This window comes from Mercurialis annua, linkage group LG3, assembly GCF_937616625.2.
Source record: "Mercurialis annua linkage group LG3, ddMerAnnu1.2, whole genome shotgun sequence".
Lineage (NCBI taxonomy): Eukaryota > Viridiplantae > Streptophyta > Magnoliopsida > Malpighiales > Euphorbiaceae > Mercurialis > Mercurialis annua.
This window is the reverse complement of record NC_065572.1, coordinates 10,451,530-10,478,890: the sequence shown is the minus strand read 5'-3', so window position 1 is coordinate 10,478,890 and position 27,361 is coordinate 10,451,530. Positions and strand designations below refer to the sequence as shown.

General features: G+C 30.8%; 1 protein-coding gene and 1 long non-coding RNA gene across 3 annotated transcripts; one reads left to right on the top strand and one right to left on the bottom strand.

The window, feature by feature from the left end:
- Positions 1-193: 193 nt before the first annotated feature.
- Positions 194-2,956, top strand: LOC130015316 (uncharacterized). The gene is made up of 2 exons (XR_008790342.1): positions 194-442; positions 2,718-2,956. It is a non-coding gene; the product is annotated as an uncharacterized LOC130015316 (long non-coding RNA).
- Positions 739-3,794, bottom strand: LOC126671966 (type I inositol polyphosphate 5-phosphatase 4-like). 2 transcript variants are annotated; one of them, XM_050365813.2, is made up of 7 exons: positions 3,184-3,794; positions 3,001-3,094; positions 2,790-2,912; positions 2,103-2,711; positions 1,575-1,838; positions 1,249-1,438; positions 739-1,111 (listed from the first exon to the last, which is right to left on the bottom strand). In XM_050365813.2, the coding sequence occupies exons 1-7, from the start codon at positions 3,284-3,286 to the stop codon at positions 1,013-1,015; spliced, it is 1,482 nt and encodes a 493-aa protein (XP_050221770.1). In that variant the 5' UTR covers positions 3,287-3,794; the 3' UTR covers positions 739-1,012. The 2 variants fall into 2 exon arrangements, with proteins under 2 accessions (XP_050221770.1, XP_050221771.1); XM_050365814.2 differs by having other exon boundaries at positions 2,790-2,900; positions 3,184-3,792.
- Positions 3,795-27,361: the final 23,567 nt, after the last annotated feature.

The following is a 27,361-nucleotide window of genomic DNA, read 5'->3' as shown; positions in this document are numbered from 1 at the left end:
AGAGCAATATTATGCACGAGTTCCCATTAAAACTATGTCTTTCACTTTAGAGTACCTCACAGTCAAAATTTATCCTTTTTAAATTAACCTATCTTTTTCAAGGTGATCTTAGGGTCAACAGGAGAAGCTTTGGAAAAATTTGAACCAGCAAGGTTAAAAGGTTTTGTGAATTATTGTGAGGGCCTGAACTTGTTTTTACCTACCTGGTTAAGAAAGCAAGAACATACTCTAAGTTATACCAGCTTCTACTAATGTTGTACTTATTGTAATTATTGCCAAAATTTTATCTTTAACTGAAAACAAGCAATCTTCTGATTTGGAGCAAGCTTGTGCTTCTCTTGGTGAGGAGTTGCAGCAGAGATGTGCTTGTCCCAATTGTCTTAGAGATAATGTGGAGTCCCTGAGTGAAATTCTTCAGGAAAATGAGGCAATCTGAACTCGTGTAAGTATTCTAATTGCTATTTCCTTGCCAATCCCTACTGCAAATTTGCTCTCCCTGGTTTTAGTATTTTTAGTGCTTATCTTGATGCTGGATGACCTCAATGACACACAGACACTGAAGGACAATTACTACAAAGTACTGTGTTTTTTCAAAGTATTTAGTCAAATCATGACGTCAACAAGTGTCTTAAACTGATTCTTGGATTTAAGAATTTCGTTTTGCATCTAGAAATATTTCAACAAATCAAAGTGGTTAAATCATTACCTGCTCTTTACTCTGATGTCTGTTGATACACATGAATGAAGATATGTTTACTTTGTAAAGTCAAAATTGCTGTAGAAAGTCCCCTTAATACAAAAGTCATAAATAAATTAGTTAATAATGAATACATTCATCTATTCAACTTCCCTTTCTTCTATAAAAGATCGTAAAAAAATATTTGCACTTTAAAACCTGAATGCATTGGGTGAAAAAATTATGAAAAGAATATGATTTTGAGAGCATGGAATATCTCCAAAAAGCTATATACTGCAGGAACATAGTAATTCAAAGGCCTATCTGCACATTTTATCATCTGTTTCCGCTGTAATTTTGTGTATTTGTAGGTGATGCTTCTTCATCTTTTGCCATTAGAAATTGCAAACTTGATTTGGTACTGTTGCTAGGCACCTGAAATGATGTAATTTTATTAATATTTTTACAATCATGGCTACGAGTTCTTGAAGACAGTCCATTTTAGCAGATTTGAGTAGTATAATGTCATGTCGCAGAACAACGTAATTTATTACTGAAATTCAAGAACTCACCTTTTCCACTGGAGATGTCATGGTGGGAAGCATGGTCTCCACTGGGACGACTTTTGAACTTGAGGGCCTCATAACCTCTACTGGTACAGAAAATAGAGCAGAAACAGGACGATGATCCGAGAATTTACTTTCGCTTCGAAAATAGGATAGTTGCTTCACTCCTTTCCCATACCATAGGATTCTGTCACACCTGCCACCCAATTCACACGAGTTTCTACATTTTAAAGGCTGACATTTTATATAATGCTAAAAAAGTAGATTTTCTGGCTCGGTTTATGGCCCATGAAGAGTAAGTAGAGCAGTCTAATAATAGAACTAGAACATACCATGCTGGAGTTCTTTGTTTTTCTCCTGTTCTGCTTGGTAGGCCACCTGAGTATCGATTACAATTTGATGAAGAGTACTTGTAAGTAGGTGCAAATTCTATATTTTCTTCTCTCCAACCTTGAAATACTCCATCATCTTCTAGTTCTGTTCGAAGCTGATCAAATTGTTGCAATGCCTTCCAGTCTTTCTGCCTTATCAAATCTCTAGCTAGATTGTCTTCTAAGTATAATCTATAGTTGAGATCCCCGAACCAGAATATACGGCTGCACAACACATTGACTCTAGTTCATTAAAGGTTTGACGTATACAACGTTTAATTTCCAAAGCTAGTATATGTGGAACCTAAACATAAATAATTTTGAAGAGAGAGTTAGATTTGAATATAGATTTTGTTGATAATAGAGCATTTCTGCTCGGGTAAATTCAACTTCTATCTCCAAAAGACATGAACCATGGTTGTTAATCAAGTATTTTTATTTTATTTTTATCTTTTGCTAGGTAAGCTGTTTTCTGAGAGGACTACTTACTCATGTCCTAAGATGGTGAGAGGACGAGGATTATGATCATCTTTAGTGGACCGAGGGAAATTAGTTCGTCTAAAAATCTCGGAAACTTGATGATTTCTTTTGCTTTCATCACCCTGTTTCTCCCCAGAAGCTAAATGAGCAGCAATAAAGCAAAAACTTGTACCTTCTATAGACATGCTAACTGAAACCGAGCCTTTGTTACCCAAATAACCCATGATGCCACATGCCACTGAACAAACTTTCACATTCGAAATGCAGTATTTTCTCAGCAATTCCTTCTTCATCCATACACTTATGAATACCCCAACCATTTTCTTGCTCGCCATGAGCTTATACTTGCTGCCCCCATCTAATCCATCATTCTGCATCTCCAACGGCTCTCCCATCTGCATCCCAGAATAGCCACTAAAACTTGCTCTCCTTGATGAATCAGACACCTTCTTGTAGTGATAATTGTCACTTGAAATTGGATTTATCGTAGGAGTCAACCATGGGCATCCATATTTATTGTTCAATGTTTTTCCTATAAGCATGTTCCAGTTTGTTGCTTCTGTTGGGTCTTCTGCTCCTATCACAGTTCTTGTTTTTAACGGCACAATTTCTTGAAATCTGCAGGTGGAGGTAGGCATATTCGTCAAACGGTAATTCCAGAGAAATTGCATACGGATCAAATGAAGACTTACTTACCCGAGGACATACATATCAGCTGCATCCTTGAGATTCAACCACTCATCTAAATCTACTGCTAGGCTTCCTATTGGAGATCTTCCAGCAACATTCCAGGTACCCACGAAAATCCTAAAACATTTGCTGTCAGATCATACATTCTTACGAATTAAGCAAGCAATTATCTCTTTTTCCGCTTATAATTTGCATACAACATCATGAAAGTAATCACCTTAGCTCGTTAGTTGAAATGCATGGATCCATCTCTGTTGATCGAACAAAAACATCATCCTCCAGGCTATCATCAACGTCATCTTCACTTTCGTCTGTAACAAATAAGAAATAGCACTTAGAATTCAGGTTATATATGAAGAAACATTTAAGAAGAAAAACATAGAAGTTAGAAAAAAGAAACCTGAAATTCCATTCAACTGATGTGCTTCAGCTCTCTTGTCCTTTCTTTTAAACCACTTGCGAAATGTACTAGTTTTAGACGTCTGGTATTTGTTGTTATACATAGCTCAAGTCCATGCCACAATTGATTACAATAGCAAGATTAGAGGTATAGGTAGATGAAGATCCAGTTTATGCAATTCTTCAAATCTTATTGGCTATATTAAATGCATTAACAAAACACGAAAATAGAAAAATGTAGAGAGAATTATAGTTTTAATCGCCCTATAGCAGCATCCAGATGAGACTAGAAAAATCCAAGAAACAAAGACTTGAATTAATTCAAATGAGAATCCCAAGAGAACAACAGAGAATCAAGAGAAAAGAGAATATGACTTGCCAAGTCAAAACTTTTGATAGAGGAAAAAACTGAAGAAGAATAAGGAGAAGGAGAAGCTTCTTCTCTGCTGCATTTGATGGTCTAACTTAATTAAAATAATTAGTTTATATTCACATAGAAGAAAAGTTGGCCTCACAAGGTTCTATCATTTCATAATTTAGTTGATTATTATTAGCTGGTGGGTGGTAATGATGCTGGTCACGTATGTCTTATGGGACTCTACAAAGGTTTTATTTCCATTTTCCAAGTCAAACAAACAATGTATTATATAATGAGTTTAACATTAAGATTGTTTAACATATGCATATGACTATGTCCGGTTTTATGAATAAAAGTGTGAAAGAAACATAGAATAAGTATTTTCTATAAGAATTTATTCATTTGGGTTATTAGTAATTTATAATCATAATAAAGAAAGAAACAAATAAAATTATAATATTGATTTCTATTAAAATTACATATCCTGATGATAGTAATAAATTAGATTAAATGGAAATTAAATCATGAATTTTAACGTGATTTGTGAATAAAATATGAACTTCAAATTTGATAAAATCAGTCACCAACTTTCATTTTTTGTAAAACCGAAAAACCAAACTATTTTCCATTAAAAAAAAATATTGATGTGAACATCAGAATAGACACTATTCCGATATATCAGTTGTTCCGATGTATTAGCATTTTTCAACAAAAATAGGTAGTTTTGATTTATCAAAAAATAAAAATTGATAAATTGATTTTGATAAGTTTTAAGGATTGTGTTATAATTGCAAAAGAGATTAAAGTTTAAGATTTTTTTGCAATTAATCCTAATAATTTTTGTAAAGAATTATTTCTTTGAGTTAATTTAGTAATTTATATAAATAATAAGAATTATATTCTAGAAAATAATGGTAAATATATAAATTAAGTAAATAACATCTAAACACATGATTGACAACTAATTATCCTAAATAGCTTTTTAAGGTAGGTAGGCGGCTAGCTTTTCATTTCTCACATAATTGTAATGTCTTATATGGTCCTTGTATTTTGTGCCGAAATGTTTGTGTTCCAGTGGGTTGTTCTTTTACTGTTTCAAGTGCTGTGGTTGTACATTATTGCATTATCTTTTGATGGTGTTTCTTTATATGGATTCCAATTTTGGATTTCTTAAATCAAAATTGTTTAGATTTGAAAGATTAAAATATTCAGGCATAGAACTTATAGGAATCTCAGCTATTGATTTTGGATTTTAACCTCTAACATTGTTACGTTAATCTTTGTACCAGAAGGGAAATTAGTAGTTTAAATTTGAAACGTTTAAACAATGTATTTCTCTATTAGACTATGTCTGTTAAGAGTCGTATGCAATTAGTAAGATCATCTTAATGTATACATTGTTAGAAATATCAAACTATTCTTGAGATTCTTTGTTTTGGACATAAAATTAAAATCATGAAAGAAATTAATAGAGAATTATTAGATTACATTTTAGAATTAATTGGTTCTGATTGAAGAGGTCTAGTAAATATTTGAACATTAATCGATCTTACTGAATATGAGATAATACTATTTCGTAAATTTTATAAATTTAAAATATTCAAAATTAGAGTCGTTCTCATATCATCAATATCAATAGATCTTCAAATGTCGTTGAATATGAGATAATACTATTCGATAGATAAATTTCTTAAATATTCAAAAACAGAATCTTTTTCATATTATTAATTAAGTTTTGAGCATAAGTTAAAAGGTAGGATTTTACTTGCATCTCACGTTGAAACTATATCTGGAATTCTCACCTGCAAACCTAACTAATAAATTTGAACCTTCACTCAGAAGCTTGAATATCTATATAATGTATTCTATAATAACATCAAACTTTCAGGTATGTGCTAATAGCAATAGAACTTTAGGCAGAAATTTTTCATTACTATAGGAAATTATTGAGAGGGTCCATTAGATAGAGAGGAGTGGAATATTAACCATTTTGTGATCTTTCAATTATTTGTTTTTATATAATAAGTTCTTATCCTCAACTTTTATTCACTCGTCCCAATCACTCCCCAAGAAGTAGATTGGTGACATGGCCCATATCACTAATTGTACCTCCAGCTAAGTTGGATATTTCCCCTAATTTTTAATTTTTTAATATATATATTTTGTCACTTTGTTTATCCTTTAAATTATACTTTAGGCATAGTTTAACTCATTTTTTTCTATAATGAATATCCAATTCCCGCTTCAGCCTATACCTTGAGGAATTATTTCATAGATGTTTTTGTGTTGGCCATAGAAATTGTCCAGAGGAATCTAGAAATTTTAAGAGATCTAATAATAAATTGAAAAATTTCTAAAAATATTAATTTTATTTTATCTCACCCAACAATTTTAAAGACTATTAAAGCAGAGAAAGAGTAAATGGGCAATCTTATCGTACTTTCCTTTTTGAGAAAATTATAAAAGATGCTCAACAAATAAATTGTTCTCATATAAATTTGGCAAAAGGTACAAAAAAATTCTCCAAATTTTTTCAAAAGTACAAATCAGCCTTTAAAGTTTTTTTTGGCACAAAAAAGCCTTCATTGTTTTTAAATCAAAAAAAAATGCCCTTCCGTCCATGACTTTGACTAACAGACGTTAAGTAGCTGACGTGGCGTTAGGAAAAAAATTCAAAAATACCCTAAATGTTTAAAATACTTACCAATTTTATATTTATAAATTTTTTAAAATTATATCACCCTCTTCTTCTAAACAACTCTAATTTTTTTTAAAATCAATTATTAACAATATCAAAACACGACTCTCTCGAAACAAACGACTGCAGGGATGCCAAGTTAATTTGTTATTCTTTTAAGCTTAAAAAAACAACCTCCGGTGGCCTGAAGTCGTGGACTGTTGAGAACAGACCTTCGAAGGTCTGTGTCACAAACCTTTGAAGGTCTCTGTGACGCAGACCTTCAAGGTCTGGTTACAGACGTTAGAGAAGGTCTGTATAAGGTCTGTCACCAGACCGTTGAAGGTCTGTGTTACAGACCTTCAGAGGTCTGTGACAGACCTTTGAATGTCTGTGAATCATGACTTCCGGCCAGCGGAGGTCGTTTGTTTTTATTTTTTTTAATTTTTTTTAATAAACAAATTAATCAAAGTTAATTAGGAAGAGGGTGAAATAATACAGAATAAATTATAAATATAAAATTGGTAAGTATTTTGAACATTAAGGGTGTATTTGAAATTTTTTCTTATCGCCATGTCAGCTGCTTAACGTCTGTTAGGCAAAGTCATGGACAGAAGGGCTTTTTTGTTCAATATAAAAATAATGAGGTCTTTTTGTGCCAAAAAATAGTTTAAAGGCTGAACTTTCGAGAAAATTTAGAGGATTTTTTTGTACTTTTTATCTATAAATTTTATAGAAATATTTTGCTGTTATCAAAAATGAGAAAATTTCATTAGATGGAGCGCCATTATTGATTTATTGTTACCGTAATCATCATTCGATGTTGGTGGTGGTGGTGAGCCTAATGGTGATCTTCACAAAACTTGTAAAGAGAAAAGGAAATTGAATGAGAAGTTTTTAGCGATTTATTAATGATGATTATAATAGAAAACAAATGTGTATTTTAAGGATAATAGTAAAAAGGATAATTAGAGAAATATCTGAAAAAGAAAAAATTAATAATTTTTCAGCTTGGTTTCTATTTTAGCGTGTTTATTCTTTATTTTTTTACTCTGATTTTTTGTTTTCATACTTTGCCGCTTTAAATTTATACTTCATCTTCTTTTTCTTCTTTTAGTTCATCCAAATAAACAAATAAACTCAGAATTTTCAGCTTATAACAATTAAATAGATTGATTTTTATAAGGTGTATTGGCAAAACAAACTCTAAAGTTTCATTTTTTTTGCGATTTAAGTCTAGCGTTTAAAACTTTACAAAACAAATCCTAACCTTTCTAATTTTTGCAAATTGTAGCCTAAGCCGTTTTTCGGACATCGTTTTCTTATGTGGCAGCCATATTATTGGAATATTAAATTCCTACGTTTTAAAATTTTGCAAATAAAATTCTAACGTTTCACATTTTTGCAACTTGTAGCCTAAAAAAATGACAAAATGGCTGGAATTAGAACTTGAGTTACAATTTGCAAAAACTGAAAAGATTAGGATTTTTCTCGTAAAATTTTACGAGAGGTTTAAATCGCTAAAAAGGTGAAACGTTGGGATTTGTTTCGTTAATACCCCTTTTTCTAATTCTATCATAACTTCTTAAAAATTTATCGTAAGTTTCAAATTTATTTCCCGATCTGCTCGAATTTTTAATTCGTAATCTAATCGCTTCAAATTAAAATCCAACGATCATAACTTTCTCTAAAAATAAAGAAAACTGTAAATCTTTAATTTATTTGTTCTCATTAAAAATGGTTTCAAATAGTTTCAAACAATTTAAAAAAAATAGTTTTATTATCATTTAAAAAAAAAGTTTACAATTGGTTCAAACAGTTTACAAGTGTTTCAAATAGTTTCAAAAAAAAACAACTTCAAACATGTCATAAAAATTTCAGACAGTTTATAAAAATTTCAAACGGTTTCATAAAATACAATTTGCAATAAATATAGTTTCAAACAGTGTAAAAATATTTCAGTACAAAGGTTTCAAGTAGTTAAACATTTTTAAACAGTTTACAAAAATTTCAAAAACAATTTACAAAAGATTTCAAACAATTTACAAAGATTTCAACCAGTTTCAAGCGTATTTTAAAAACAGTTTCAAACATTTCATAAAAAAATAAATTAGTTATAAAAACAGTTTAAAAACAATTTAAAAAGTTTTCAACAGTTTATAACCAATTTAAAACGATTTCTAAAAACAGTTTCAAACAGCTTGCAATAGTTTCAAACATATGAACAAAATCATCAAATAAAAATTGAAGACTAATACATGAAAAAATAAAAAGAGGAAGAAGAAAATCCAGAATAAGAGGATATAATGGCGACGATGGCAAAATTTTTGTTGATTCAAATTTTTTGAGTCCAATATTGTTACCAAAACGAATAGCCTACTCACTATAAGAACATCTCCAACCTCCTTAACTTTAGCATCTCCGGAACTGAATTGCGCCAAAAACGGAGATTGTAATAAATGACTGGGCCTCGTTGTCCTCTTTTTGTCCTCAGGTGTATTTTCATTATTCCCAGCATCGGTGGATGTACCAACATTTACCTTATCAGAAACAGCCTACAAACAATTTCGAAATAAATATCTATAAAAACATGAAATACATAAATGATACATAAAATATACATACTTTAAATTTCACTGAAAGAATGTAACAGCCATGAACACCAGCAATATCATCCCCACCATCACCGCCCTCTATTCCATTACCAACACCAATCTCGCCAGCATTACCACCACCATCACCATCGTCCTTAGAGTCCTTATCGTCCTTACCATCATCTTCGCCACCATCATCTTCTTCATTTTTATCACGACCATCTTCTTTTTCCTCTTGCTCATCCTTCTCCGATTCTATCTTATCAGCCATCTTCAATTTCTTGGCAATGACATCGCTCTTCTAAAATATAGTTTCAAAAAATCCGATATTTAAGACAAATACAAAATACATAAAGTCAATAAGGAACTACACAATACATTACCTCAATATCAATCAAAGCGAGACTAGAATCTTCATTATTGGACGACTGTTGAACTGAATTATCTTCCTTCTCCAATGCCTTATCAGCTATATTAGCTTGCACCTTATCATGAATACAGATAATAAAAAATATTAAACAGCACGTAGAAAACGACATGCATAAATACAAATTATTTCATTTTCAAAATACCTCAGAAAAGTTTAAATCAGGAACAGTATTACCACCATCCATACCAACGTGGACTTTATCCTAAAAATTGCAGCTACGGAGATACAACTGTCAGATACATAAAAATACATAAAAAAAACACATTCATGAGTGAAATAGTACCCGTAGATCTGACAACACAGCAGATATGGTTTCACCAATATTCGCAGCTCGTTTAACAAAAAATGCAACATCCTAAAAAATATTTTTTCACAAAAATTTTAAATTACAGCTTCTTAAAAGTATAAATATAACAAAAACTAATTCTACTTATTGAATCAGTGTCATCATCGATATCATCATCAATGACATCATTAAAATTCTTATCAAGATTGAATTTTTCATTAAAAATCGAATTATACTGCATAAAAGGAACAAAATTAGATACAAAAATATAAATCATAAATAATAATGCACAAATCAGCTTACCTGAAATTATTGCTCGATGCTTAAAGATTTTCTGATCACAAGCAATGCGTCCATAACGAAACTTAACTTTTTCTTAATGGATGAAATTGCAGTGGATTGCTGTTTTTGACTTGCAACAACTGAATCCAATTGCAGTGGATTGCTGTTTTTAACTTTTTTTGCATAAAATTGTCTCGCCTCTTAGATGATTTGCCCTTTTTCAGCTTCATATAGTCACCAAGAATCTGATCGTCATCACTTGAATAGTCGTCATTTTCAACAATTTTTGTTTTACCAGTTTGAAAAAATCCAGAAATATTGGGATTAGATTTTTTTCCAACCTATGGCACAATATTCTTCAACTTCAGCTGACATAATAAAAGTTAAAACAGTTACTAAACAAAATGTGGTAAGATACATAAAAAATTTATAAAGAATGACTAAACAATACTGATAATTGTCAAACCTCTTGACGCGATAGATTGAAAAAAGTTTCATTGAGATACTTTTTCTTTAGTTTCATATCAGTGTTGTACCACTTCAACATTCTAGGAACCATTGCATCATCTTCATTCAACAAGAAAATCTTCATTCTCGCAACGGGACAAACCTCATAAAACCACAGTTGAAGTACAAGCGGAAAGCCATTAAGAATATAAAATTGAAGACGCTTGTTCGAAAGAACTCGCTTTTTCATATCAGAAATTGTATTACGAAAAGCCAAAATTCTCCACGGAAAGGAATTGTAATCACCGCTATCAACCATATCTACTAAATATCTACTCACATTCTGGTATTTAGTTTCATGAGAAAACAGAAAACACTCATACACATAAATCACAGCCAACTTGACAGCATCCTCATCACTCCTAAACGACTTATTCATCAATAAAAAGCCTAAACTGTCTCTAGTAATCTCACTATTTGGAAAATATGTATCTAACATAAAGTTTCTAGGAGTAGAATACGAAAGAGTATTACAATCACCTACACATTATAGCCCAGTTATAACCGCAAACTCCTCTATGCTAAAACGCAACTTGTAGCCGGAAATTTTCAACTAAAGTTCAGAAGCATTAGAATGTTTAACCTCATTGCATCAGCAGGGAATGAAGCAGTTGTGGCTGGTTAAAAACAGGCTTCAGATCAAGAAAATGACCAAGAAAAGTACCACGAAAAAGTTCCAACTGTCGCGGAGTTAAAATATTCTTTATATTAATTTTGAATCGCGGGGAAATAATAATTCTACAACTGTAACGGTTTTCAGGAGCAAACAAGTAGTCCCAGTTCTACAAAAACAATAGAATAAAGCTAAAATACATAATACATAACACAGATACATAAAAACTACATAAAAATACATAAATATGTACAAAAAACAGGTTTCAAAAGGATGAAAATAATACCTCAAAAATACATTTACAAACAAATGAAAATAACCCATTTAAAATGAAAAACAATATCATATATATAAATACATAAACAATACATAAAAAATACAAAAATACATACAAAATCAGATTTCAATAGATGAAAATAATACCTCAAAAATGCATAAAACAACAAATGAAATAACCCATTTTAAAACAAAAACACAGTATCATATATATAAAAAATAACGTATAATTATAATCAAAAAATAAACTAGAACCCATAACTCTAAAAATGAATAACATGCAAATCTCTTTTAGTGTGATGATAAAAATACTTTCAGTAAACGGGTAGGATCTTTAAAAACAATTAGTTTCTCCTCCAACTTTCCAATAGAACCCGCATCAAAGCTTAGCTTACTCTTTTTTGAAACCCCAGTCTCAACATCCTTCACCTTCGTTTCAAAATCAGAATCTGATGCTTCTTCACCAGCAACACCACTTGCATTTCCTTTTTTAGTTAACTTCCGCTTCATTTTAGGTTTTTTCTTTTTTTTTCCTTCTCAGAATTAGGCGTTGATCTAGTAACAACTACCATGGTACTATTTATAAAAAATATTTAACAAAAATAACTGTTTAAATCGTGCCTACAGTTTAGGGAGATTTAATGCAAACAAAAAAATGGGTAGACGTTAAAAGTTCAAAAATTAAGCTCTGAAAATGGAAGTTAACGCAGAGAGAAAAGAAATGCGAGGGAAAAGTGGAGAAGAAAGAGGCAAGGAGGAGCACGTGTTAATCTTAACATTTTTTTATTCCAATCTTGGGCCACATGTAGGGCAGAGATGTTATTACACAATTTACTTACTTCATCTCTGCCCTACATGTGGCACGAGATTGAAATAAAAAAATGATAAGATTAACACGTGCTCGTCCTTGCCTCTTTCTTCTCCACTTTTCTCTCGCATTTCTTTTCTCTCTGTGTTAACTGCCATTTTCATAGCTTAATTTTTGAACTTTTTTTAACGTCTACCCATTTTCTTCGTTCGCATTAAATCTCCCTAAACTGGAGGCACGATTTTAACAGTTACTTTTGTTAAATATATTTTATAAATAGTACCATGGTAGTTGTTACTAGATCAACGCCTAATTCTGAAAAAGAAAAAAAGAAAAAAAAACTAAAATGAAGCGGAAGTTAACTAAAAAGAGAAATGCAAGTGGTGCTGCTGTTGAAGAAGTATCAGATTCTGATTTTGAAACGAAGGTGAAGGCTGTTAAGATTGGGGTTTCAAAAAAGAGGAAGCTAACCTTTGATGCAGGTTCTGTTGGAAAGTTGGAGGAGAAACCAGTTGTTTTTAAAGATACTACCCGTTTACTAAAGGTATTTTATCATCACACTAAAAGAGATTTGCATGTTCTTCATTTTTAGAGTTATGGGTTCTAGTTTATTTTTTGATTATAATTATACGTTATCTTTTTATATATATGATACTGTGTTTTTGTTTTAAAATGGTTATTTCATTTGTTGTTTTATGTATTTTTTGAGGTATTATTTTCATCTATTGAAACCTGATTTTGTATTTTTTTATGTATTGTTTATGCATTTATATATATGATACTGTTTTTCATTTTAAATGGGTTATTTTCATTTGTTTGTAAATGTATTTTTGAGGTATTATTTTCATCCTTTTGAAACCTGATTTTTGTACATATTTATGTATTTTTATGTAGTTTTTATGTATCTGTGTTATGTATTGTGTATTTTAGCTTTGTTCTATTTTTTTATAGAACTGGGACTACTTGCTTGCTCCTGAAATTCGTTACAGTTGTAGAATTACTATTGCCCCGCGGTCCAATATTATTGAAAATATAAAGAATATTTTAACTCCACAGCAGTTGGAACTTTTTCGTGGCACTTTTCTTGGTCATTTTCTTGATCTAAAGCCTGTTTTTAACCAGCCACAACTGCTTCATTCCCTGCTTATGCATGAGGTTAAACATCCTAATGCTTCTGAACTTTGGTTGAAAATTTCTGATTACAAGTTGCGTTTTAGCATAGAGGAGTTTGCGGTTATAACTGCGCTATAATGTGTAGGTGATTGTAATACTCTTTCGTATTCTACTCCTAAAAACTTTATGTTAGATACATATTTTCCAAATAGTGAGATTACTAGAGACAGTTTAGGCTTTTTATTGATGAATAAGTCATTTAGGAGTGATGAGGATGCTGTCAAGTTGGCTGTGATTTATGTGTATGAGTGTTTTCTGTTTTCTCATGAAACTAAATACCAGAATGTGAGTAGATATTTAGTAGATATGGTTGATAGCGGTGATTACAATTCCTTTCCATGGGGAATTTTGGCTTTTCGTAATACAATTTCTGATATGAAAAAGCGAGTTCTTTCGAACAAGCGTCTTCAATTTTATATTCTTAATGGCTTTCCACTTGTACTTCAACTGTGGTTTTATGAGGTTTGTCCCGTTGCGAGAATGAAGATTTGCTTGTTGAATGAAGATGATGCAATGGTACCTAGAATGTTGAAGTGGTACAACACTGATATGAAACTAAAGAAAAAGTATCTCAATGGAACTTTTTTCAATCTATCGCGTCAAGAGGTTTGATATTTATCAGTATTGTTTAGTCATTTTTTATGTATCTTACCACATTTTGTTTAGTAACTGTTTTAACTTTTATTATATCAGCTGAAGTTGAAGAATATTGTGCCATAGGTTGGAAAAAAATCTAATCCCAATATTTCTGGATTTTTTCAAACTGGTAAAACAAAAATTGTTGAAAATGACGACTATTCAAGTGATGACGATCAGATTCTTGGTGACTATATGAAGCTGAAAAAAGGCGAGACAGGTTTCTGCGAAAAAAGTTAAAAACAACAAGCCACTACAATTGGATTCAGTTGTTGCAAGTCAAAAACAACAATCCACTGCAATTTCATCCATTGAGAAAAAGTTAAGTTTCGTTATGGACGCATTGCTTGTGATCGGGAAATCTCTAGGCATCGAGCAACAATTTCAGATAAGCTGATTATGCATTATTATTTATGATTTATATTTTTGTATCTAATTTTGTTCCTTTTATGCAGTATAATTCGGTTGCTAATGAAAAATTCAATCTTGATAAGAATTTTAATGATGTCGGTGATGACGATATCGATGATGACATTGATTCAGTAAGTAGAATTAGTTTTTGTTATATTTATACTTTTAAGAAACTGTAATTTAAAATTTTTGTGAAAAAATGTTTTTTAGGATGTTGCATTTTTTGTTAAACGAACTGCGAATATTGGTGAAACCATATATGCTGTGTTGTCTGATTTACAGGTACTATTTCACTCATTAATGTGTTTTTTTATGTATTTTTTATGTATCTGACAGTTGTATCTCCGTAACTGCAATTTTTAGGATAAAGTCCATGTTGGTATGGATGGTGATAATATTGTTCCTGATTTAAACTTTTCTGAGGTATTTTGAAAATGAAATAATTTGTATTTATGCATGTCGTTTTCTACGTGTTGTTTTATATTTTTTATTATCTGTATTCATGATAAGGTGCAAGCTAATATAGCTGATAAGGCATTGGAGAAGGAAGATAATTCAGTTCAACAGTCGTCCAATAATGAAGATTTTGGTCCCGCTTTGACTGATTTTGAGGTAATGTATTGTGTATTTCCTTATTGGCTTTATGTATTTTGTATTTGTCTTAAATATCTAATTTTATAAAACTATATTTTAGAAGATCGATGGCATTGTCAACGAGTTGAAGATGGCTGATAAGATAGAATCGAAGAAGGACGAGCAAGAGGAAAAAGAAGATGGTCGTGATAAAAATGAGGAATATGATGGTGGCGAAGATGATGGTAAGGACGATAAGGACTCTAAGGACGATGGTGATGCTGGTGAGATTGGTGGTGGTCATGGAAAAGAGGGCGATGATGGTGGGGATTGTATTGCTGGTGTTCATGGCAGTGACATTCCTTCTGTGAAATCCAAGGTATGTATAGTTTATGTATCATTTATGTATTTTATGTTTTTATAGATATTTATTTTTGAAATTGTTTGTAGGCTGTTTCTGATAAGATAAATGCCGGTACATCCACCGATGCTGAGAATAATGAAAATACACCTGAGGACAAAAAGAGGATAACGAGGCCCAGTCATTTATTATAATCTCCGTTTTTGGCGCAATTCAGTTCCGGAGATATTAAAGTTAAGGAGGTTGGAGATGTTCTTATAGTGAGTAGGCTATTCCCTTTCGATAACAATATTGGAGATGTGCTTATGTCTACTGAATTGGTTGAATATGAGGATTGGATCAATTATGGAACACTGAAGTTGGTTAGACCACATGAGTAAGTATTTGTATTTTTAATATAGTATTTATTCTTTAAATATATACGATTATTTATATAATTTATTATTGTTATTAAAGGGAAGGTATTATAAGGAAGCAGTGAACAAAATTGATTCACCTTTTAATTTTGGTGTTGAACAAGTTAACAAGAAAGATTGGTTTTACCCAATTGCGGTTCGAGATATGAAATTGTCCAATTCGGTATGTTTTTTTTTTATTTTGAGTGTACACTGATGATACATTGTTGATACATACTTTTAACATATTTGATACACTTTTTTGTTAATTATGATAGATTACTGTTTTTTTAAGATACTTTATGGATACGTAATTCTGACTTGCATTTTGTATCTTGTTTATTTGTTTAATTGAAGCACATGGATGTGTTATTTTACTACTTGAGGAAAAAAGGCAAGTATGACAAAAGTTTGGCTTTGAAATTTACGACAACGGACAGTTATTTCGACCAAATCTTTCAATCATTTGTAAGTATTTTCATGGAACGTGAATTTGATAAAGATTTTGTGCTTGGGGATGATGTGATCGGTGAGTACATTAAAGGCAATCGTATGTATGCTAATACAGCTTGGAAGGACTGTGAATCCGTGTTCATTCCGGTTCATGTGAAAGAAAATAGTCATCGGATCCTTTTTGTGCTGAATTTGAGGTTTAGGAGGCTGACTGTTATGAATTCTCTGCGTACACCATCAAGTGTAAATGCAGCTAGGGTGATTATTGTTCATTATGCGACTTTGCTTCCTTATTTTCTTGACATGCTTGATGTTTTCAAGCTCAATTCTGTTTGTGATATGAGCTCACCATTTTACATAAGCCAAGGGTCTACTGATGCACTTGATTTGCTTTTTGATGACTGTCTGCCGCTTCAAGTGTACAAGTATGTCAATTTTATAATTTGCTATTTGATTTTTTAAGTCTATTCATTTCTCATTATGTTACTTTTTACAATGCGGAGATTGTGGTATCTTTGTATATTCTTTTGCTAAATACGTTGCTTATAGAAAATAAGACGATATGGTGAAAGAATATTGTATCAATGATCATCGAAGGCGTCTTGCATTCGGTCTGTGAAACTATGGCAACTGAAAAACAACTTTAATGTTGAAAGTTCTTCAGAGAGATGTGAGGTGAACAAAAAAGGAAAAGCAAAGGCGAAGCATGCTTCTAAACATGTCCAGGCGAAAGTAAAGGCGAAATGAAGAATTAGTGTTTAGTTATTTTAGGAAGAATCAGTAATTTAATAGTTTTTTAGTTCATGATACAGTTTATGTTTAGAATTTTTTTTAAAAATTGTTATGTTCGTTTGTGTGTGAATCTGTTATCTGTTTTTAATTAGTTATGACATTTTAATGTAGTTTTTAGTTATGATATTTTTAATCAGTTATGATATTTTTAATCAGTTATAATATTTTACCATATGCCGCTTTTAAAAACGTTCCATCAACAATCATAGCGGGGCTGCAGTGCTGCCACACTTTAATTGAAGAATTCAAGGCAGTAAAAACATATAAGAAGGAATTGTCTTCTCTCACCTGAATATCAATTATTACATTTTTAATCAGTTATGACATTTTAATAGATCGTTTATGTATTGTTTATATATAAAAGATGTATCGTGTGATTTCATATACTTTTGAAATATCAAAAACATCTCAGATGTACCTGGAACAAACAATAAAGATGTATCAAAGATGTATAATTTTTTTCTCTCACTTGAATATCAATTGCTGATCCTGGATTTGTCGTTCCAAGCATTTGTAAGAAAGTTGGTAGAAATTTATATGAATCTGATGGACTACCTCGTATCATTTCAAATGCCTTTTCTCTTAATCTATAAGCCTTCATATAGCTGACCTTGACCTCATTGATCATCTCTAAATCATTTTTGATATAAGTTGGTGTGTATGTCGATTTGACATTGAGGTATTTCTGTTTGATGGATTCTGCAATATGTGATGATGAAGCTTGTCTCTAATTGTTAAATCTTGTATCTACAGGACACGTGTGCTTCATGTTCAGATTTCGGATGATGAACAATTTTGATATGCAGCTGCTAGAAGCTTTAAGATACCAATCACATGTATCATCGATACATCTCAGTAGAAGTTGCTTTTGACAAGATTTGACAGTCTTGTGCTGATAGTGATGACTAATTGCGTGAAATCTCATGCATGTTTGAAGAACTCCTTTGTTTTTGAAAGATTGTCCAACTTTTAATTATATCTCTTGCACTGGTTCAGTCACTATTTGTGCACTTTTCTCTTCTGTTACTGTTGGCAAAAATGCCAACTCTTAATAAAATGGACTTTAAGTCCGGGTTGTCGAACCCACAGAGATGAGAGGTTTAAAGTGAATGAAATATGATTTTGAAGTTCAATTCGGAAAGCAATGAAAAGAGATTGATTTTTAGTCTCAACTAAACAACTAACCATCAACAATCACTAATCTAGCAATTAACAACTAAATTCACAATTATAAAAGACTAAAACGATTAATAATTAACGAGAATTCAAATGATAAACGAGGTTTGGAGGTCAACAATCCATCTAGGTCATGCATTCTCGGTATTCGGGTCTAGAGTCATAAAACGAAGGCCGAGCGTTTCTAAATCGCAACTTCCGCTCTCTCGAGCCTCAAAGAGCTACAAAACCACAACTAATCAAGCTTAACCTACTCTCGTAGCACTAAACACAATTAGAGCAATTACAATAAATCAAACTCAAATGTCACTTAATTACTAACCCACTATCATGGTGTCACTAATTAAGCATCTAATTAACTCTTTCCAATTAATAAACCCTCTCTCAAGGTGAATTTTAATCTAACAACAATACTTAGGTAGCAAGTCTAAGCAAGCCTTAGGAGCATTAATTAGAACAACCAAACTAACCCAAACCCTAACCCAATCATGCATTAACTAGGATTCATATCAACCCCCAAATAAGGGGTTTTAGCCAACCATGGCTAAATCAACATCAATCAAACAACTAGAACAATAAAGCATTAAAGAGATAGAAGTAATTACCTTAAGCAAGAAGGGAAGACATATCATAAACAAGATAATGAAGATGGAAAACCAAAAGGTTGCATTAATGGAGATAAAACCCAAATTACAAAATCTGGAAATTAAATGAAGAACACCAAGAACAATGAAGATCTTATTCTAAAAGAAGAGAGAAAAAAGGAATTACAACTACACTAAGAATTGATGTCTCCTACACTGATGAGACATACCCTAAAAGAAGAGATAAAGTTGTTTTTATAGTACTCCTAGAAAGGTAATAAAAGACAACATATTACAAGAGTGTTTGGCCAAATAAGGAAGTGGGCCTAAGTCTTGAGCCTTTGAAATTTGAAAGCTGAGAATTAATTTTGCACTGGTCCAGATCGTGACCTTCCTTAGAGCATTTCTCTCGGTACCATTTTCATGCCTGGTCCAGATCGTGACACTCAAGGTCCAGATCGTGACCTCCTTTAAAAATGCTGCTTCGCCGTTTTCTTGCTCCAAGACTTTGCCGAATTGATTCTTTGCCGGTTCTTTCCTCTTTTTGGGCCAAATAGTCTCCATTACGTTCCAATGCTCCTGAAATGCATACACATACGATAAGGCACCAAAACACCTCAAAATACGTGCTAAAATGTATCAAAACGTAATGAAAACGACTCTAGATATAGGAGTATTTTACTCCTATCAGTTACCATTTCTTTTTCCTTCATACTGCTTGTTACAACACTGTCCTTTGCAAGTAGAGTAGCATATTTTCTTATTTCTGAAAAGGTATCACCACTGTATGGTAGATGTATCGTAGGTGTATCTGATTCCATCTTTGTAAATTGATGATTGTTAGTATAATCTGAATATGAAATACTTGTATATATACTTCTTGAACTCTGTTGGGTTGCTTGTATCAGTAGTGTATCACTATGAACATCTATGCAAAGAGGGTACATGGTAAAGTCTGTTTACATTTTTTTTGATTTCCATGTAAAATTTGAAGCTCGAATCATCAGTAATCTTTAACGGTGGATACTGATTCTTAACTTGATACTTGACCTCAATTCTCTGTTCTTATAGATTCAATTTCAGCTCATTTGATATTTGATCCAACATATCCAAATATGATGAATCTTTTGGTATCATGATTCCAATAACTTGAAAATCTGCATATGTATTTTCTTCAATCCATTGTTCACTGTGTTGGACCATAACAAGTAGAGATTCCATCTAAATACAAACGAGATACAGATCTGTTAGTGTTATAAGATACAAATTAGATTCCATCTATATACAAATTAAAATAGTTGTAAGAACTTACCAGTTTTTGAGGTCTGAGATTTCTTTGTTTATAATCAATGGTGGTTCATATTTGTAGAAGATTGTAAATGTGAAGAAGGTAAAAAAATCGCGTGTTTTTTGATTCAGATTTGTGAGAATTTTTTTTGATTTGAGAGAATCAAATCTTTTTCGTTGTTAGAGTTTTGTATATGTGGCATCTATTGGTTGGACACATAAGGTATCACGTGATTCTCTCCGTGTGTTTTTAAGTTGTGGTCTCTCTCTCTTTCCTTGCGACGTGGCATGCTCAGCTACGTACATGTTGTAATATGTCATTCTTTTTATGTGCTGATGTAATGTTTTAGGAATTTTAGCATTTTTAAAAACTTTTGGCGTTTTAGGTATAGTTATGTCATTTTCTCCAAATTTTAATTTTTTTATCCAACTTCTAAAAATAATCAATATGAATATTTAGTCTTAATTGATAAAAAAATTAGAAAATAAAATTTAAAATTTTGGTCATAATCATAAAAAAAAAAGCTTTCAATTTGGGCCGTTTCTATAAATAATAAATATTAGATACACGTTTTCTAGAAAAATCTTGAAAAATTGTATTAATTCTTTTAACTAGTTACTTAAAAAGTAATATACATCCAATAAACTTTATTATTCACATTAATCAAAATAATTTAATATTAATAAGCTATAACTCAAATTATAACTGTCGGGCAGCAAACTGCTAAATTGTGGATTCAATTCCTCCCACAAGCGTTCTCTCTTTTCCAATTATTAAAACAAACAAAAAACAAAAACTTTTCTTCTTTTAAAAAAATCTAATTACACTTATATATAAATGATTTATTTTATATAATGTAATAGTAATTTTTTGGTATAATATATATTATTTATAAGTAAATTTTAATATAAAAAGAATTTTATAATTTTAATATTTATAAATGTCTTCCTATATTTTTATTATTTACATGTTTTTCTATGTTTTTGTTTTCTGTCTTTGGGGCAAAGCCGTTCTCCGGTGTCCGTTTCCGTTCAATTAATAAAAAATGCTGAGTTTTAAATTTTAAAAATAATCTGTCCTTATATTAATGTGATAAATGTGCATTTCTCAGTTTAAAGATAAAAATAAAAATAAATAAATTGTGCAACATTAAATAAAAATTCATTTCATCTACTATTTTTCTTGTGTTTATTATATAAAAAAGATTCGGATATGAAATCTTCAGAGAATATCTTATGTATTTATTTATTGATTGATGATTTATTTTATTTTGAAAAGAAAACTGGTCCATCTTGGGATGACTGGCATCATGTAGTAGTGACATTAATTAAGAATGTCCATAGTCTTAATTTAATATTAATTTAATAAAAATTCCAAGAGCCAAAAATGAAGATGTTTAATTGCTTGATTCGAATTTAAGTAATGAAGGAGACATGAGACTACCACTTCCATTAATTTTCTTATCCTCTTAGACCAATACTAGCCCTAGCCTCTAATTCGATACATTTCATCCAGTCCCAACCTACTTACATATTATTATTGTTGCATATTATTTTATTTTATTTGTATGGTATATTTGGTTTACATAAATATAATTATTACATTATTATTTTTTATTGTGTGGTTGGTTCAATTGGTTTTACTTATTTTTTTATTTTAAACTTTATTTGAGAACTCTATTTTCACGTTCTAAAGAATTAGCCTTGTTTATGCGCAAATGAATTAAAATTAGGCTTAATGGCAAAAAAAATCAAACCTTTACGACTTGTTGCAATTATATCCAAACCTTTTAATTTTTACAATAATATCCAAATTGCATTATTTTGTTGCAATAATATCCAAATTGCACTTTTTATGTGAATTTTTTTGAGTTTTTTGCCATTTTTTGGAATTTTTACTATATTATTATACATCAAAACATAATAATAGCCTAATATCTTAATTGAAAACAACAAGTTTAGCCATTAATTTGACTATTATTGCTACAAAAAAATGCAATTTGGATATTATTGCAAAAAAAAATGTAATTTGGATATTATTGCAAAAATTAAAAGGTTTGGATATAATTGCAATAAGTCGTAAAGGTTTGGGTCTTTTTTACCATTAGGTCTTAAAATTATGGTACAATTTAATCAAAAAGAGATTACTGATATGGTTTGTGCGCAAAGTGACTCAAACTCATGGTTCATTGTTTTTACATGCTATAAAAGATGGATAATTGATTGTGGAGGTACCCAAATTATCACCGTTTTTCAATTTGATGGCAAAACTTTGATTAATTTAAATTTGATTGCCAAACCTTAGTTTTGTTTCAACGGAAGATAATTTGGCCAAAATCTATATTTGACAATTGAATTTTACTTTTTTTGCTTGAAAACTGAGCAAGTAATTTACTCTAAAAATTCTTTGATGAAATGAAATTATGTATACGTGACAATCTTTCATAAGAAAAGCAAGTTAAATTTGATTGCCACATGGCAAAAATAAGCAAAATTCGACTAATATGTATTTTGATTGGAAAACGTTTGTTGAAATTAAATTAAAATTTAATAATCAAAATAAAATAAAATAATATTTGATCATCAAAATGCAATAATGTAATAATTTGGATGCCAAGAGAATTAGATACCCTATAAAATATCAAGTGCCCTTAATATATAACATAAAACAATTCTTTGCTTTTTTTGCATAAAGTGCAAACATTCAGAATTAATATATAGGTAGAGAGTTATGGACATAAATTATAACAATAACTTGAGAGTAGCTTTCATAAGTTTGGGACATTCTAACAATAATTTTAATGAGATTGTAACTTTTACGGATATCTATCAACCTCAAATTCAATGACTATTTGTACCTTTCTCTAACAACTTGCCAATACTACATGGTCCTTTACCCTACCTCCTCTAGGCCATATGCCTTCCAATTTTAACTTCACAGTTCGTAGTAGAAAAAAAATAAAAAAATTAGAGCAACATATTTTAAAATTTCTCATATTTGTTATAATTCACACTTTCGTATCTCTTACTTGAAAATCAAACGATTTAACTCTTCACCTTTGATTTTGACAACTATTTAATCCTTACGTCTATTTTTGGTGTTAGTCAACTATTTAGTCTTTCCCGTAATACATTAGTGATTTAGAGATAAAAACAAATGGATGAATAAAATTACAATTTATTCTTCTTCTTTTTTCCAAAGGTAGAATTCATTTAATAAGATGAAGGTACAAATAATGAAAGCTATATTATAAAGGGCAAAATATGATTTCAAAATTAAAATACTAAATACTAAATATCAATTCAAGATGAGCAAAAAAATTAATCGAAAGTAAGAAAATCTTTAACATGGATCCCGAAAAATTAACTCAACGATGAACTACGTTTTCATTGGACGGGGTAATTGGATAATTCTTCTTCCGAATTGACAAGCAATCCTCTCTATCTGATGGAGTCTAGTATTTTTGATTTTCATCTTCAATAACATTTTAGAAAAATAGATCTACAAACCTCTTAGTTTTGTTAGATTTATAAAAATTTAAACCTAAAATCCGAACGAACGCTAAATTTCTTGAAAGATCTAACAAAATCAAACATAAGAGGATAAATGGCCATATAAATTATTCAAATGTGATAAAAAAACACAAATCTAACATAAACCTCTTAACAAAGACTTTATTGAATAGGAAATTTTAAATATCTATAGTATGTAGTATTATGGACAGAGAGAAGATGATAATATTTCGGCTAACGCCGAAAAAATCATCTTCTCCTATTTTTTAAAAAGATGAAAACAAAGAATGTTTTATAGAGAGAAGAAAGAGCAAAAAGTTTTAAAGAGTTTTTTTTTTTTACAATTTACTCTTCATAATCTACTGAACCCCTAATTTTTGCCTCAAAACATTGTTAAATTCACTTTCTAAGAGATTCTGAAAATCAAGTATATTAAAATTGCAAGCAAACCCAAGTTATCCTGAAGAAGAAATGCATCAAATTCCACATGGAGATAATTCTAGCATGGTGCCCACTCTAACATCAACTCTATTTTACATAACTACACTAAAATTGGGTTAGAGAACAAAAAAAAAATATTAACCAAAATTGATTTGCTAACCACAAATTCTTTTATCACCAATTGTCAAATTGATTTTGGAGCAAATCTAGTCCATGGGATCATCACGACACAAAGGTCTCGGTGTTGCTATGTGCATTGACCTAACAATTTTACAATTGATTTAAGCCTAAACTTAAACCTCCAAAAACTTAAGCCAAATGGTTTAAAATAAAAATCCAAATTTTGACAGGTATTTATAATTTTGATCTTTCATTGTAATTATGAATAATTGCTCAAATCAATTTAAATACGCAAGTGGTTGATCATTTGATTACCACGAGTATTGCAATATTAGAAAAAACAAATTACAATTGTACATCACTTTTGCATCAATTACGACAATTGAATGTGTTTAAATTATACTACAATTTTTATCCAACAACTTAAATTTTTGAATAAATTAGTTATTTAATATGGTATCAGATCATCTATCATCAAAAGTTGATACCACAACTTTAAAGATCAAGGGGTGTAACAGTTTTATCTTTGGTAAAGTCATTTGATTAGTTAAAATATATTTTTAAAATAGGGTTAATTATATATAAAATCATGACCTTTACATCAAATTTCAAAAATAACATAACCTTTGAAACGTGTCAATTATAAACACCACATTTCATTTATTTTCAAAAATAATATCGGCGATTTTTAGTGGCATTTTTGCTGACGTGGCATGACACGTGGCAGACCCATCGGCTGTCCAAGTCAGCAAAATTTTACTAAAAAATGTGCCCGTGATGAAATTGAAAAAAAATGAAAGGTTGTGTCTATAATTGACACGTTTTAAAAGTAATGTTATTTTTGAAAATTGATGCAAAGTCATGATTTTATATGTAATTAACCCTTTAAAATAATACTATTGTTCAAATGTCACTCAATAATTTAAATTTTTGGCAAATAAATTATTAATAAAAATACTTTCAAACTCTAACATATGTCACAACTTACATTTTCATTCCCTTTATTTGAAAATCAACCGGTATGTTTTTTCAATTTTATTTCCGCTAACGTCTAGTCCTTTAAAAATTTTGGTGTTGGTCAATTAAATCAAAGGATTAAACTTAAAAAATTCAATTTGGTTCTGACATTTATTTTTCACGGAAGTATAAATAAATAAAACATATTTTTATGAGATTCAATGGCTTAATTAAATAAATCCTATTAGATTTGTTTACATTTCTAACTTTTTTTTAACTTTCTTACTTTATTTACTTTTTGAAACTAAAAAAAATAAAAAAGGACAGTTAAAAAATTAAATTGAATTCAAGAAATTATCTATTTCATAATAATACATTTTTTGTTTATACATATGAAAAATATAAGTTTAAGGATCAAACTGAACTTTGATATTTTTTCTAATTAAGTTTTTTAACTTAGTTGACTAACATCAAAATTGGACGGAATAATTAATATGTTAACTAAAACAAAAGTGGAGTGCTATGTCGTTTGATTTTTAAATAAGAGAGATAAAATTGTGAATTATGATGTATGTGGAGAACCAGCGAGCAATTTGTTCTTAATTATTTGATATGATATCAAACCCTGTATAATGAAAGATCTAGAGTTTAATTTTTTGCAATCATGGTTTTAAAATCTAGATAATGACCGAATGTTCGACCGAAAACTAAAATTTGGATTTCCGATCAACCTATTTGAACTAAAATAATTGTAAAGAACCTGTTAAACTTTCAAACCGGCTTTTCCATGTCTAATAAAAAGAAAAACACATTTATTGTCTAAACTCCATCGTCTGATTTACGTGCAACAGAACATATTTTTCGATCAATGGTGAATTCGCAATGAATGTCATGCCACCGACAAATTACATAATAAAATAAGACTTCATGCTTCAGGATTGGTGATGATATCAGTATATAGGTGATTGTGAATGAGAACATAGCAAAACTTGACCAGGATAGCCAATATGAAGAAGTTGCTTTTAATTGAAAAAGTTTGGGAAAAGTCGAATAAAAAACCATGAAAAAAGTTGTTAGTTGTATTTGATGGAATTGATAAATGTCACATACAACATGAAGCCCTCTATATTCATCAAAATTCTAAAATATAATATCTGTGAGAGGAGTGAGGATCAGACTCGTTCAAGCTTATGGAAACTTTAGTCTGGTTTAGTTTGAAAAATAGAGTCGTCATCTAGTTTAGCTAGGAAATACCTTTTCTACCGACTAGATCATCTCACGCGCATCAAACCAAAAGATATGGGTTTGTTGTCACAACCTAACTCTTAACTTGGGTTATTGATTTTATCGATTTAACAGACATATCTCTAATAGAAATAGTATCTCATCAAAGTAAGAAGTCTAAAAGATAGCATATTGGAAGGTAAATGACTGAAAAAGTAAATAACTAGAAAATAAAGGACTTACAAGTAAGTGTAGAAATGTAAACTTGCATTACATTTAGACTCACATATGACTCGATATGGATTGACACGGTGAACAAGAAGTAAGTACTCCTAAACAAGCATATAATCTTAAGGTTCCTACCACATCATTGACAAATGTGGATTTTATTCCAATTACATGCATAAAGCCTAAAACAGATGTAAATATGAGATTAACTTTATGAATTACCGTCTTGAATGCCTATACAACCACTAATTATTGTTTGCATGGCAGCCTTAGGATTTTTATGTGCATTGATTAGTTTATAATTAAATTAACATGATTATCTAATTAGGCATGTTAATGATATATTTGGACATACATTCAAAACAATAAACAATATTTACATACCCAAATTTCAGTTGATATACATACAAGGTCAGAGATATTTTTAAACCTGTTTTGGGAGTGTCTGGCGGTTGTTTGTCACTTGTCTGTCATACAGCCAGATTCAGGATCTAGTCAAAACACAAAAGTCGCTCCTATGGTCAACACGTGTCCATTGGTATAAACCGGAATCGATTCCCAGTTCGAATGAAGCAGGAAATGCCTCTATAAGTTGTCGGGCTGGCAGTTGGGCTTTGAAGCTAATGATGACATGGCAATGCATTCTATCGCTGACGTGACAGAAGGATGCTGACTGGGATTGGACTGCATAATTACATAAAATACCTTACAATCCCATGAGTTCAAATAGGGAGTGATTGCGAGCCCGAATGAGCCTGAAAACGCGAAAAGAATATCAGGAAGCTCGTACGAAGATCTAGAGAAGCTGGAGGCAGAGGAACCACGACATCATTGAGAGTGGTGGATGCGCCATAAGATGTGGCATCGGCACCACTCTGTTATGGCAGTGGCATCGGTCTATTCTAGTGGCCACGCCACAACGCCAAGATCTAGAGCGGTTTAATATCAATCAAAAAAACATGCCAAAACACATGAAAACGCATCAATAAATGTCTGAAAATTCATATATACGCAAATAACATGT